The sequence below is a fragment of the Panulirus ornatus genome, chromosome 18 (genome assembly GCF_036320965.1).
Source record: "Panulirus ornatus isolate Po-2019 chromosome 18, ASM3632096v1, whole genome shotgun sequence".
NCBI classification, from domain to species: Eukaryota; Metazoa; Arthropoda; class Malacostraca; order Decapoda; family Palinuridae; genus Panulirus; species Panulirus ornatus.
In genome coordinates, this window is record NC_092241.1 from 32682715 (window position 1) to 32698151 (window position 15437).

Sequence of the window (15437 nt, forward strand, 5' to 3'; positions counted from 1 at the left end):
TACGGTATATACTTTAATCGCATATGAAACGATGGTGAACGTGAGGAAAACTAAAACCTTAAACATTAACAAAGCTATTCAATCAGCCAGCAGTCTCCAACTGTTGGCTCGGATGATTATATTTTTCACCGTCATTTAGAAAATTCTGAGTTTTGGACGATTACGGATCCGTTGAATCTAGGACTTAGTCGGATACCATCAGCATACACATGTAGAAGAGGTGTCACTGTGATCGTCGATTATGTGTTTACGTCCCATAATATAGGAGTGTATTGTATCACGTGTTATACTACGTACATCCATCATTATCAAGTAATATGAAATATAAATATTGCAAATGGGACGAAAATTCAGTAACTAAGATTCATGACCAGTTTTTTTGTGTCTAGATTTCCTTTAGGTGAATGAAAAGTAAGTCTTATTTCCTGAGGTGAATGAAAGGTACGTCTTACTTCCTCAGGTAAATGAAAAGTAGGTCTTACTTCCTCAGGTGAATGAAAAGTAGGTCTTACTTCCTCAGGTAAATGAAAAGTAGGTCTTACTTCCTCAGGTAAATGAAAAGTAGGTCTTACTACCTTAGGCAAATGAAAAGTAGGTCTTACTTCCTCAGGTGAATGAAAGGTACGTCTTACTTCTTTAGGTAAACACACATGAGGATAACGCCAGACATAGTATACATTTTGTGGCAGGTGTCTTGTTACATAATGACGCGAGCGTCTTTAGAGCTAGACAAGTCTGAAGGATGCATGTAGCTACGTTAGCATGTCTGGTCCATATTTGCATACTGTGTATGTGACCGTGTGTATAAATACTGAGTGTGCACATGTGGAGGCACAAGCTTATATAAAAGTCAAGGAACAAGACTGTCTAATCGTACCATACGTCTCACTGCTGCTGCTGGGCCTCCCGCTGGGAGCCTCATCCCACTGATCCACATGTTCCTGGTTGACTTTTACAGCACCTGCATGGTCGTAAATTCACGTCAACTGCGATACTTTTAAGGACGTTAGATGTGAGGATAATTAGTAACACAACAAACATGCTCAGCTCAGCCATTAGCCAAGTGTTGATCTTAACAGCGTCCGGCTGACACAGTGTGGTTCATAATGATCACATAAAGTCCCGTACAGACCTCGCCATAGCTTACGAGACGGTAGTAAATGACTTTAATCTGATCAAAGTTAGTCCCGTTATAAAAGCCACTACGGTATTCGATGCCTTCTAATTTCTCCTTACGGAAGATTCACCAGTTTTCGAATTATTTATCTTCGTATGCTGATCCTGCCGTGACCTTGCGTTGTTTAGTTTGACTCGAATATTGCACCAGTTCCTTTAAGACGTTGATATTTGTATTCACAAGAGGTTGACATTTGTTTTCAAGAAAAGAATATATCGTTCAGGTGTATTTAGCTGGTGTTCGCCAGATTCTGTAGCCAAAGGCAACATCTAAATGAAGATTGCCATAGCATTTTCATTATCATTAAGACGTCTTCTTTTGTCATTGAATGGATTCAAAAGTAATCAAATGGAATGAGAGCAAACAAAGCCTTTCTTCATCAGCGCAACTTGACTACAACAGTGATACTATAATGACATTGAACCCATGTATACATCTGAATACACCCTGTATACACCAACGACTCTAGGACAAGTGAAAGGATTGTATATAGACTTGAACAGTGTTTATGTATGCTCTGATGTAAGTAGGACTAACAGTAAGGGCAACCAGCTGAGGTATCTGGAGGAGAGGAGTTTTCAGAGACGGCTGGTGGTGCTGCTGTGTGAGGGAAGGTTTATCTACACTGGTGACACATTAGTCTTTAAGAGGACCAGTATGATCTGGGACAGTCTACACTAGTGTATGATCAATTTTTCATAGCTAAGTTTTTGCGACATGTCTTTTATTTTTCTAGACATCCAACAGCATTTAAATGCTTCTATGTCCAAGAAAAAATTGCCTAACTTGAATCATGAAGCAGAAGATAATTCTGTGTTTAGAGTAAGGAAGTCATATATGAATCATCCAAATTTGCTCGTTCTTGGAAGACCTGGAAGTTATTGGAGAGGCCCCTGGTAACCTTGGAACTCACATCAATATTCTATACGTCAAAGATTAGTACAGTACTGGTGCGTTGTCATGGTCGACAAGTTGCACGTCTTATCAACTGTAGTGATTAAACATATCCTCAATGAGGCCGACCATGATACACCGGCCAGCACAAGGTTGTCGACAAGAAGAGTGGTTGAAAGCTGGTTCTCAGCCATCCTCTGCCCTCCTCTCTACTGGCTATGTGCCATGAGTATCAAACTCTCTCACAGGTTATGATATCAGGCAGATGATAATCCTGTACCATTTAACCTTAAAGTAAAGTGACCTGCGATTCAGCCTACTGATCTAAATCTTACGGCATAGGGCACCAGGTACAGCAATTGCAGGCTTCTGCGAGGTGGGTTGAAACACTGAGTGGCAACAAGAAACCCACGTAAAGTTCACTCAAATAGCATCCGCCTAAAAGTCTTCCCAGCTAACGTAATTAGCTATGTAATTTGAATCTGATATCTTCGAAATCGCAAATAGAAATTGATGAAGCTTGGACGACAGAATTCGTATGAGGCAGAGGAAGACAATACCAAAGAATGGCATTCATTCTGGTGTCTGGCTCAGTCAGACATCCCAAGAGGAATCATTAGACTCATGGGCCACAAGGGTGCAGAACACAGAAGCCAAATAGTCCCTGCGGTCACTGTGCTTCACACATTCTGTGCTCTCGTTATGCATTTGTTCAATCCTTTTTTTCGAGCAGAAATCAATAGTGAAAGGAAGTCCAGTTATTCCAGGTGGTCCCATTAGTCCCACAAGATTCGGGATGATTTGCCCTGAGAACTCGAATGAACTGTCTGAGCAATGAAATCGTGGTTTACACACGTAATTACAAGTGTTATCTTTTGATTAAGTTTTGAAATAAAAATGCCTCATCAAAACACAGAAACAATTGATAAGATTCCATCTGATGGGTAACATTAGACTTACTTATGAAGGGAACGCAGTTAACTATATCTTGTGTGAGTTAGTCAGTCGATTTTGGACTTACGATGTACAACGTCCAATATATCACGACAGCAATAGCAATACACCAACAGTAACAAGTATCTTGTTCAACTTCTGACCCATCAGACTACAATAGAAAGACTCATAAAGAAATGATGATCGTTCGGAATTATAACGTAAGAGATGATGTTTCACGAAGTAGGTAGAAGACACAGGGCGATTACTATCTAGTCTAAGGCTTCCCTAGAGAGAGGTCACAAACCTCTTCCCGACAAGAGCATCGATTGCAACTAGGTATCAATACAATTAGTTTTTCGACCTGACCTGCGTGTTGTGAAGTGCGAGAGCATATCCCTCTGTAGCAGTAATTAGTTGAAGTAAGCTACGCCTAACATGGAAAGCGAAAATAATCATGACAAGAAATGTTCAAAATCAGTAAAAAAAAAAAGATATGATACATTGAGTATCCGACTTTACCTAGAGTGGTACTGTAGGTCGTGAAGGGTATGACTTGTGAATGTTGGGGTTACACATGTGTCTGAGAAGACCTGGTATAATCCCCGTGGCCATCAAATTTCGTGATCTTAAAGGGTGTTAAATTACTACTTTGGCTTAGGAGACCACACTTCTTTAGAGAAGTTAATGAGAAGATTGGACGCTCGTCTGACTGACATGATCCCACCGCCGTCATCACCACCATCAACACCAACGTCATCACCTCCATCATTATCTCCATCATCACCACCATCATCACCACCATCATCACCACCGTCATCACCTCCATCATTACCTTCATCATCACCACCATCATCGCCATCATCATCACCGCTGTCATCACCTCCATCATTACCTTCATCATCTCCACCATCATCACCACCATCATCACGGCCGTCATCACCACCATCATCACCTCTTTTATTGACATGTCTACCACCAAGTCCGGTGGCTTCTAGATGGTCATTCGTTGCAGCTAATTGACTCGCTGGTGCTCTTAAGATACGAGGCCTGCTCTGGGAAACTCCTACTGGGACCTGTTGTGTCGAGATAACAGACATAGCACAGGTCAGCTCCTCCAAATTGTGTACGCATGAGGGACTTGGGAGCTGTACCGTGACTAGATGGTTTGTGTCAGTCGTCACCCATACGACCACTGCCACTGTGTGCTACTCATACATCCATCCTTCCACAAAAGCACTTTAGTTTGTGTCTGATAAAGTTCCTCTTTTCACACAACTCACTTCGTTAGTTTGCACTATTGTGGTAAGATGATTTAAAGAAACTCAAAAGAAACAGCGAAAAGAAATCGTCTTACTCTGATGGCACGGAGAAGACCAGGATGTTCAGGACTTGTTGGAAGACTCAACATTGATATTTTTCTCATCATTGGTCACATGGAAATAATTCATTCTCATAACTGAAGATGAAAGACTAAAGGTATCTCTGCCATAAATGAGTAAGAATTGTATTAGATTTATATACACAAATTCTGAGCATAGCTCAAAGATGAGGAACATGATCAACATGGTTTACATTACAGAGAAAGACAATTAGCGATCCGTTGAGAAGAAACTAAATTGGAATAGGGCTATGAATTCCTTCACTATTGTCAAGGATTAGGTAAGTGCAACGGATTGCTCTCAAATTATCATTGAATAATACTATTCAAATAGAAATTGTGTCTCTTTCCTGCGTGTATTCTTCTATTCTCGTCATGAATAAGATTGGATTAATCATTGTCAGAAAGTGAACGATGTCACTACTCCGGGAATTCCTCTGTGTTGCCTGCCCATCACTTCATACGAGAACCCTTCCTTGTGGACCAAGATTTATGTACCCTATTTGGGGAGGCTTTGACCATCATCTCTCATGCCTCTCCAGGTTCTTTTCGAGTGCTCTGTCATTGTAATATTCCTCCATAATCATTGGTTCTTCAGAAGTCATACTCATCTTTTTTGTGCTGCTTATGTCCCCTGCGTCTTCTGCATCATCCATTTACCTCTATTTTCTTTTTAAGTCAATCAAGCTCCCTAATCTCTCCTTCTTCCTTGACTTTTCTGTTGCCTCATCTCTCATACATCCTTACGTTTCGGATCTTTCTCATAATCCTTCCAAAATCCCTTCCCCAAGCGTCCATCAGGTTTATAACATGTCCAGAGATGGTCCTCTCAGGCCTTTCTCCTCGTGCCGTAATCACAGTCGTTACCACAAATCATGGGTCTTCCACGTTGCATCCCCGGACCGTCACGTGGGATTGCGCATCACTCCACAGTTAACGACTGCACCGTCGAGCCGGAATGAATCACTTCGTTGTCTTGAGTGAAAAAGCTACAGGGGTCCGAGATAAGATGCACTGTGCACTCAGCTCATTACTGGATAAAATGTCTTGTAAAACTGGCTAGAATTCTTTTTTTTTTTCTCTTGTTGTGAAAGTTTATAGAAGAAACTGCAAGAAATATGTGAATTTACGTCAGTTAACCGTGGTTTAGGCCGGTTCATATATTGTATAATGTGAAATGCCTTTGTTCGTAGAGTTGAAACTTTGCGAAATCTTTGTTAGCATTTCAGAAATAGTACTGTTTTCTTTTTCGCTTCTCACTGAAACGTGACCCAAATGAGTTGCCAGGTATGGCAGGTTTTAATTACGAAAAACAGTGGTTCATACATAGTTCCAATTATAGAAAACAGGAATCCGGTCACGCGGCGAATACGTAAAGTCTGTGTGTATCCTGACTGTTGAGCGACATTCCATAGAACCATTAAGCATGTACCTTTTTGTAAGGCGCACACGCTCTCTGTGTGATGTCTGGTAATCAGCACTTGTGGAGGGTGGAGGGAGCGTCGAACTGGGAAGAGGAGGTGGGAGGACTGCCCATTCTTTCGCTTTTACTGTGCAGGTTTCTGTAGCGGCAGGTGTCTGAATTTCAGTAAATCAGTTTTTCTTTTCCGCTGATACTTGCTAACTTTTCTGAGTCTCTCTTTTCCACTTTTGCTCTTCTCTTTTTCCTCTATGTTTATGTCCCCTTCGACCTTAAGCTCATCCGCCCAGCAGTTTGCCACACTCCCAAGCTATCATGCAAGCTATCATCATAATTTGCATAATGACCTTCCTAGTCTTCCCACCTTTCTTAGACAAACATAACAAAGCTGCAAACTGCACAAAATAGAGCACTCAGAGCAATCACTATCTGGCTAGCAACCACAAACATTAATCAGCACCTGCTCAGTCAATCCAAGATACTCCCAGTGCTATCCACCACCTTCAACATCCACAGCATTTCATACATCGCAATATCGTTAGACCCCCTCCCATCCACACCACACCATAACAAACCAGCAATCCCCAAGTGGAAGTTAAAAAGTCCATCGCTGTCTCATATTTCAGTAACCATTGCTTACAGATTCCCCCAAGTACCAACCAATGTAACACACAACACACGTACACCAGAATGACCCGACAAGCACTACACAACCGTGCCCTCCCAACTCGGTCATAAACCTCACCCCACCAGACATATACGTACACATCAGAAACCATATCCCTCAGAAAAACACGAGCCATACTTCTTCGTTTACATTCTAGACATCACCCATCCACACGATACTACAACCACTGTTTCAATATATCCAGAAACCCTTCATGCTCACGATGAAGCTACCACAACGAAGACACCGAGCCTTTACCACTCAATTGTCTCGCAGTATCCCCATAAAGACAGACTCACAAATCATTGCAATTTATGACCGATGATCCCGCCCCATGGATGTGGCTGGCTTCATGAGCGCTGCGGGAGTCATTTATAGATAGAAGGAACTCCTTGAACAAGAAGAAAGTATACGTACATATATATCTTGAGGATGTGATTTTTGCATTGTGCGCGCAGCGTTGAGGAAGGGATCCTAGTGCTGGGAATGGATTTTGAGTAGAGGGTACTTGTGTTGAGGACGGGACAGTATTGTTGAGAATGAGGTATCGATGTTAGGAAGGAGGCACAGGTGATAGACGAAGGAAAGTGTTTTTGCAAGAGGCGATAGTGTTGTGAAGGAGGTGTGGCTGGTGGGAAGAGGTTACATGGGATAGAGAGGAGTTTCTGGTCAACTGTAGAGAAGGTCCTGAGTTAAGGCAGAACTCGCAATTTTAGGACAGACTTAAAGAATTTTGGATGAGATGATAAAACTGAACTTTAATGGAGATGCAACAATCAGAGCTATTGGGGTGACATGAGTGACACTTTATTCTGTTCTGCCTGTATTGTGTGCACACAGACCCCCCTAACTGACCCCAGCATTCCACTCTGTGACGACACCCGCCTTTGCAGCGTACAAACAGACGCCATCACCGACCAGTAGCACTGTACTCTGTTCAAGTACCTGCCAGGTCATTGTGTGCAGACAGACGCCCTCACTAACCACTGGTGCTTCGGTATGTGCTAACACCTACCTGTTGACTGAAAACATCGACTTTCACTGACCAATGGGACTCCCTTCTAAGCTTGCATTTACAAATCACATACAAGCCCCTTGAAACACACTGAATACACTCACACTCCTAAAACAAGTTCATAAGCAATCGTTAGAAAGTCGACACAAGACACTATTAAGAATCGAAGTGCTGAAAAACACACGAGATGAAAGTAAATATCAAGGAACGCAGATGCAGAGCACGTACAGATACACACATACACACACACACACACACACACACACACACACACACACACACACACACACACACACACACAATGCATTAGTCTGCACTGTACACAATACTGCACCATTCACTCTCCCGCCTCCGAGCGGGCAAGTTTCCTTTTATGGTGTGACCTTGACAAACGATCCTGCCCCCCTTGCCTCACATACACCATGGGGTAAACAATGTCAGGGAGATAAGTACAACAGCGAAAACGAAGTCGATAGTTGATCGGTATACTCCAAGTAAGGTGGTGAGGCAGGTCAGAGTGTAGAGTCGATGTACCAAGGTGTTCTGTATATGACAGTATCTTTGGTGTGCCTTGGATGTCGTTGACTCGTGTAGTCTTCATGGCGGACGTATGTAATGCTGGTGCTCTTCATGTGTGCCTCATTCCTCACCTCTATCAGGTTTACTTTATGAAGGTGGGATTAGAAACCTCACACATGATCATGTAAAGAATGGCTTTTATATTCATGACTACGTTAGCACCAAACGATGTGTGATCTTATGCGTAATATGATATCGCTACATGTTATCCACTGTGTACAAGAACGCTTTGAATTATTGTCGTAACTGATCGTCACCACCATACGAAGATCAGAGGTATTCGTGTGACTTAAAGCTCCATCTATGATTATGAATGGAGAAGAGGAGCGATGATTGAAAGACGGTATAACGAGCAGTGCGGTTAGAATGTTAGGGGATGAAGAGGAGTGTGCGATAAGAGAACAATGGATGGGTGGAGGATGAGACTAAGAAAGAAGGATGAAGGAAAGGATGAAGAGAACAAGAGGGTGAAGACAATAAAGGTGGATAGATAATCATTATTATCATTATCATAATCATCTTTATCATCGTTTATAACCATGCTGTTCATCATCATTCCCTCAGTAGCAGCAGCAGCAGCAGGAGAGAGGTGCGTAGGTCAGCAGAAGAGGTGAAAGCAGTTACCTGAACTTGTACTAAGAGTGTTATGACACTAAACACTCCCTTAGCAACCGCCAATCCGCACTCTCTCAATACTCGACATGGATGTGTTTGTAACCTCGTCCCTCTTTTAGCTGAATCCTTACTTGTCCTTAGAAAATGATTGATTAAGTCTGTTACTTTAATGTCTTTCCGTTACAGGAAGGTGTATTTCAACATTAGTTGTACACAATATGAAGACATGAATGCTACGTCTTCCTGCTATATGCCAAAATTGTTCTGGTATATATGTGTGTATCTACCAATGTGCGTGTGTACATTTGAGCATATGTGTGATCAGAGTTTGGAATAATGATTTGTGTGTTGTGGTGAGACAGTTATATAAACTTGTATGCCACATCTCTTAACCATGCATAAGTACAATGATTTTACTCCTCTGTGTGTATGTGTGTGTGTGTGTGTGTGTGTGTGTGTGTGTGCGTGTGTGTGTGTGTGTGTGTGTGTGTGTGTGTTCTTAATGTGAGCACAGTCATCACAGGTCAGAATCAGTGGGATCTAACATCACAGTAAACCGGCCCCATCTTGACCATGGCCGTCCTGGCGCAGGTCTCAAGAGCTCACGTACTGTTTGCGTGACTAACTGCGTCCCGGACACTTCTCCAGCATGTTGACAAGAAAGGTAATTACACGAGCGAGGTAATAGGGCCATCATCATCATCATCAGCCGGAGGAAAGAGTGACAAAAAAGAGTATCTGACAGACAGTCTTCCAGCGCTCAGGTTCTGAAATGAGCATCTGAGCACAGGAGATAATTCCCACTTAGGTGTCATGAACCTCTCTCTCTCTCTTCTCTCTCTCTCTCTCTCTCTCTCTCTCTCTCTCTCTCTCTCTCTCTCTCTCTCTCTCTCTCTCTCTCTCTCTCTCTCTCTCTCCTCCGTGCCCCATGTACCACATTAAGTCCTATGTTAGTTACCCATCACAAGGCCAAAGCGTTAAACTACTTCATATTAGTGGAACATAGTAATTCAAGTTTTCCATACCTTGCTCCTGCTGACCACTCGAGTAATCTGACAGGAAGAGAGACACACTGATGAGGAGCATATAATCACATAGGCTACTGAGGTATTAAGCACACAAGAAATAAATGATTCTGTGATCTTTATACCTCTGGGCACTGATTTATCCTATCCTACACTCGAAGTACATCATAATTGCCTAAATGTATTTAGTACAACAAAACATTAGAAAACAATTAACAATTGCAAGATATGATGGAGTCCAGGGAACTGATTATAAACAAGGTTTAAAGATTGATTTGCCTCATAGCTGCCTGGCTGTCACAGACCAATCATACTTCACAAGTCCCTGAAGATTAGACCAACATCCTGAAGGTACATCATCTGTGCAAATATATATATATATATATATATATATATATATATATATATATATATATATATATATATATATATATATATATATATATATATATATATATATATATATATATATGTATGTATATATATATATGTATATATATATATATATATATATATATATATGTATATTTATATATATATATATATATATATATATATATATATATATATATATATATATGTATATATATATATATATATATATATATATATATATATATATATATATATATATATATATATATATATAAAGCCAAAGGTAGACGACTGCACATATGTTTGAGGTCTTATGTTGGTTGGCTGCAGACACTGTTTTTGTTCAAGGCCAAGTGAGTGTAGCGTTGGGGCCCAAGCGTTTTTCCTCCTTACCGGTAGCGAGCTCCTTAGAAACTGCGTCACCACCAGAATTATTTTTCCACAGATGGAGAAAGAATTGTGGTAGGAAGAGGAGGCATACAAGGAGGCATATGAATGGACGGAAGGAATGACACAGAGCTGTAGGTGTTGATACGAAATAAAATGCAAGGAAGACAATGAGGAGGAAGAGGAGACAAAACGGAGACAAAAGAAAACTGAAAAATTTAAGGAAAATGAGATAAGGAGAGGAAGAGGGTGGGGGAAGATATAAAAAAAAGTGGAATGGAAGATTCATTCTTTCTTGAAACCATCAGAGTAACTAACGTTATATAACTCATTTCTGTCACACCTTTGCTTTTCAGAGTAGTTCCCCCCCTCCCACACCTAACGTACAACACACCCTCACGGATTTAACCAACAATAAACCAGTTAACATCTGTATCGCCAGATTCCAAGGTTAAGTTTCGTCGATTATGGATAACCTGGAGATATCAGACTGCAAGGGACAGCAACTCTTGAAGTGCATGACCAAGAAAAGACACACTTTATGGAGTATATTTGCATCAGGGGATCAGGTGAGAAGTTGAATGCAGGTGAATATCGCTTGAGGAGGAGGGTGACCGGCTGGAGGCAGTGGTCACCCTGCCTGGAGTGGCGAGACAACCCTCTCCTGGGCGACCGTGCGTGACGCCGCCCACCTCGCGCTCCTCTGTCTGTTATCATCAAGTTTCAGGCTCATGTTGCTTTTATTTCCCATGCTGCTGTGGTTGTCCCAGCCTCCCCTCCTTCTGCTATAGTTGGCAATGTTAATATCACCTCTGCTGTGGCTGTTGTTACTGTCTGTCCTTCACTTTTACACAGTAACTACTATTGACCTTCTACAGCTGTGGCTCTTGATCTCCTTTCATGCACTGCTGTGGGTGTTCATAACCTTCCCTTGCTTCATTGGCTATTATTGTCCCTCCCTTGTTGCTCATGCTGTTGCTGTACCTTCCCTGCTGCTTTGGCTACCACACTACGTCTACTGTACTGTTGTGGTTGTTGGCCACGATCCTTCTCTACAGTCATGCCTCTCTCCCATCCTCTGCTGTGGCTGCTGCTGTGTCTATGGTTATTCCTCTAATGACGCAGAAACCACTGTCGTCCTCCTATTGGTATGGATGCTGCTATGCCTCTGTTGATAACTTGATGCGTTTTCTGTCAACTATCAAACAGCTTATTGTTGTTGTTGTTGTTGTTGTTGTTGTTGTTGTTGTTGTTGTTGTCGTCGTCGTTGTTGTTGTTGTTGTTGTTGTTGTTGTTGTTGTTCTTCTTCTTCTTCTTCTTCTTCTTCTTCTTCTTCTTCTTCTTATTCTTCTTCTTCTTCTTCTTCTTCTTCTTCTTCTTCTTCTCCTCTGTTGTGACCGCTTCTGTTTCAGCTCTACTGCTGTCTCTCCCATACTACTGTGGTAGCAACCATCTCCCACGCTGCTTTGACTATTTTAGTTCCTTCTGTTGCCGTGAGGATTGCCATATTCAGGCAGTGATTCTGTCACATTCCTTTCATACTGAAGGGAAGAATGAATAATATAATGCTGTCTTTCCGTGGGTAAGACTGAAACCAAAATTTCCAGATTTAAAATTTCACTTATTACTCTTCCGTGTACTTTTCTTCAGTCATGAATTACCAGATAATTTCATCATCAGTTACCCGAGGACACTATAGGACACGGTCTGTTGGGATAAAGTGCTCTTTTTTGTGGCGCACCACGTCATAAAAACGCCTTTCTACGAATTCGTATATTCGGTATAAGGAAACTGTTACTATTATGCCTATATACATCAAAAGAATCAATGACTTGATCCATTGTTGTTCTTGACTGCTGTGTTTGTGTATACATATATCAATCGGTGGTATCACTTTACCCAGAAGGCCTTCCTTCCTAGAACCTCTCTCTGCCACCGTTATCGTACACTTCATGAGACCGGGCGTAAGTACGGCTGGCAGCGAGGTCTCAGCCTCAATCAGTATACTCAAGGCAGCAACCAATCGCTAACATTATTCATAACTTACACACAAGACATTCACTCACCCGCTGAAGACACGAGCAAGGATATGTTCTACGCAGATGACCGCATTCAAACAGTAGTCTCAAATACCCAGCTTCCAGAACAGACTTGCTTGGCACAGTTAGAGGTTTTCAGACCAAACTAGTTCGAAAAGGATTGGAAAACGAAAACATAAGATCAGTTTAGTAGCCCTGTGAAGAATAAGACCCAGCGATAGAGCAACAGAATATAGCAACATAGGATACAGCGATACAGCAACAGGACAACGCAGCAGAAAGCTGCAAAATCCAGGCCATATTGTTACATCGTGAGGCCTGGTCGTATATCATATCAACATAAGAATCACACAAGGGAAAAGCTATTCTTATCAATCTGTACAGTTCCTGGCACCTGGCGAAAGTCATGATCCTCCCTATCTTAACCATCCCTCCAGTACCTACACATTTCTCCTCCAAATCACTCACCCTGAAGCCACAGAAGTTACAGGAGAGAGCCCTACGAATCGTCACAGACGAGAAGTAACGCTGCACCGAAAACACAGGAACGTATAAGTTAAGAGGTGCAGCACAGAGAGTCTGGCAGAAACTAAAAGACAAAGGAGACACAACTTCTAGGTACAAGCAAGACGTCACCACCAGTACATACATGGAATTCCTTTTGTTCCAGCGGAGTCTCAAAGTACTAAGAGAGGATGCAGCTATCCATTGATGTACAAGATCACCAATGCTAAATTGAGCTACGCTGTCTACTTTCCTTTCCCAAACCATTAAGCAACAATGTTACACACTCACGCCTTTAGTTTACCGGGGACATTTACAGTAAATAAGGCACCAAAGAAACACGCATCCAGTAAACTTCTAACTCGCCTCAGTATAACATACACGTGTACGATTGAACCACTTCATTGTTTTCCCTTGTCTAAACCTCCCAACCCCCACAACTTCAAGAAAAAAGTCTAATCACATCATCCAGTGACGTGTGGCCACTGTGGCTTTCGTTTCTTTTGTGCATGAGTCAGCTCCTATGGAGCATCAAATCAACAATGTGGACTGAGACTAACTTCATTTCTAACCATCGGCCTCAAAACTGGGTTTCCAAAGGCATGGGAACAGACAGCGAGAGCTTAAAGGGAGAGGAAAATTTGATAATCGACGTAAATTCCAAACTAACTGTAAGTTATCGATTATAAAAGATATCCTAACCAGAGACAAGAGAACTAACCTTGAAAGAGATACAGGACATGATTGGCTCAACGGTAAAGGATGAATCTGGAGGCAGAAAAAAGACACCTTGAAGGTGTGACGCAGAAGGTGGTCAGAAGCTGAGTCACACAGGAGAGAGACGGGAGTTAATGTGCAGGAGCCTCCAGGAATACGCGTGAAAACTAGAGAAAATCATTTCACAGTTGAGGCACTGAACAGATGAGACACAAAGAATGGTTCAGGAGAAGAACTCAGGACTTAAAAGCGTGAGGTGGGAGAATGGAGAGATAGAACAGGGTGCAGATGAGACGCAAAGATGTTACAGATGTGAGTTAGATGAAAGATAAAAAACATCAGGTCAGACAAATGGTGTAAGTTATACGCAAGTGAAGCAGATGAGAATCAGGGAGATGAGTGTAACAACTCTCTCTCTCTCTCTCTCTCTCTCTCTCTCTCTCTCTCTCTCTCTCTCTCTCTCTCTCTCTCTCTCTCTCTCTCTCTCATAACATATTAGAGCTGAACCTCTCTCATTTATTTCACGATCAAGTTCGTTCACATCATTTCCTGGTAACCCCTGAATAAAGACGTGTGATGGATAGCAAGATACTTTTAGTTATCTCTCGAGGATCATAGAAGTGTACTCAGTTCCATGGTCCTGCGGGTGTTACGCAACATATCAGATTTTCCTTGCTGCATAAAGTACCGAACTCACTTTAGCCAAGGTACGAGGAAACATCCTGCTCAGGTCTGAGACATGTAGAGTTCAGGAGTGACTCTCGAGACCGACCCGCTTCCTCACTGTCTTTTCCTAGACCTTCGTGCCAGCCACCATTGCTGACGACGACGCCCTTCCTGTATGGGCTGCAGACACGCCCGCGCACTATACTCGGCCGTCATGTACCATACTTGTCTGCATTACTCGTTCATGAAGATTCTTGCTCTTTATGGAGTAAGGCTTTTACATACATACGAATATTCAAGCTGATATCCACTGCTGCAGATTTTATGTAGATAAGGACTGATAATGATGATGGTGTTGATGTTGACAATAATGATACCAATGATGATTAAAGCAGTTATATTAACGATAATGACAATAATACTACCATAATGAAGTTTATTTGCTGTATTGAAGACGTTGAATATCATTATATTTCCTCGCTTCAAGGTTAAGAACATGACAATAAGAGTTATGATAAGAAATAGACGGAAAACTACGAATCCTTTTCCCCTTCTTTTCTCTTCGTCTTTGTTTTCTTCTCCGCTTCCCTTTTCAACTGTCTTTCCACGGCTGTCCGTTATGTATCCTGACTGGTCACCTCACTCAAGTCCATCTCCTCTGTTTTCCTCGTTCTCTGTCCACATAACTATATGCCTGCGTATGCATACATGAGTGTTTGTTCCGGTTTCTACCGCACTGATTGCATCCCCAACTCTGTAACTGAGTGGCACCTTCCCTGATTGTATGCCTGACTCTCCAGGGAGGTTATACTACAAATGAGGTTTCGAGGCAACTGAAAGAATCTGAACTGAGATCAATTCTTCCGCCAAACTATACCTGGTTCCTTCCCATTACCACAAATCCACGTCGGGCACTTTAACGAGGAGATGATATTTTGATGAAGAGAATTCTTTTGCAAATCCACATCTCTTCATGACGTCTGCCCTTGTTTGGGACAAGCAACTGTCCTTTTGATAAAATCAAAAGCTATTATGTCCTTGTG

The 15437-nt window shown here is 41.9% G+C and overlaps 1 protein-coding gene across 1 annotated transcript in view; it reads right to left on the reverse strand.

Annotated features, from left to right (window-relative positions):
* Positions 1-9767, reverse strand: part of LOC139754934 (paired box protein Pax-2-A-like) — a 78845-nt gene extending 69078 nt beyond the window's left edge. The window contains exon 1 of the mRNA XM_071672754.1: positions 9707-9767. Coding sequence (XP_071528855.1) covers positions 9707-9767 — 61 coding nt within the window. The remainder of the gene's footprint in view (positions 1-9706) is intronic.
* Between the last annotated feature and the right edge of the window lie 5670 nt (positions 9768-15437).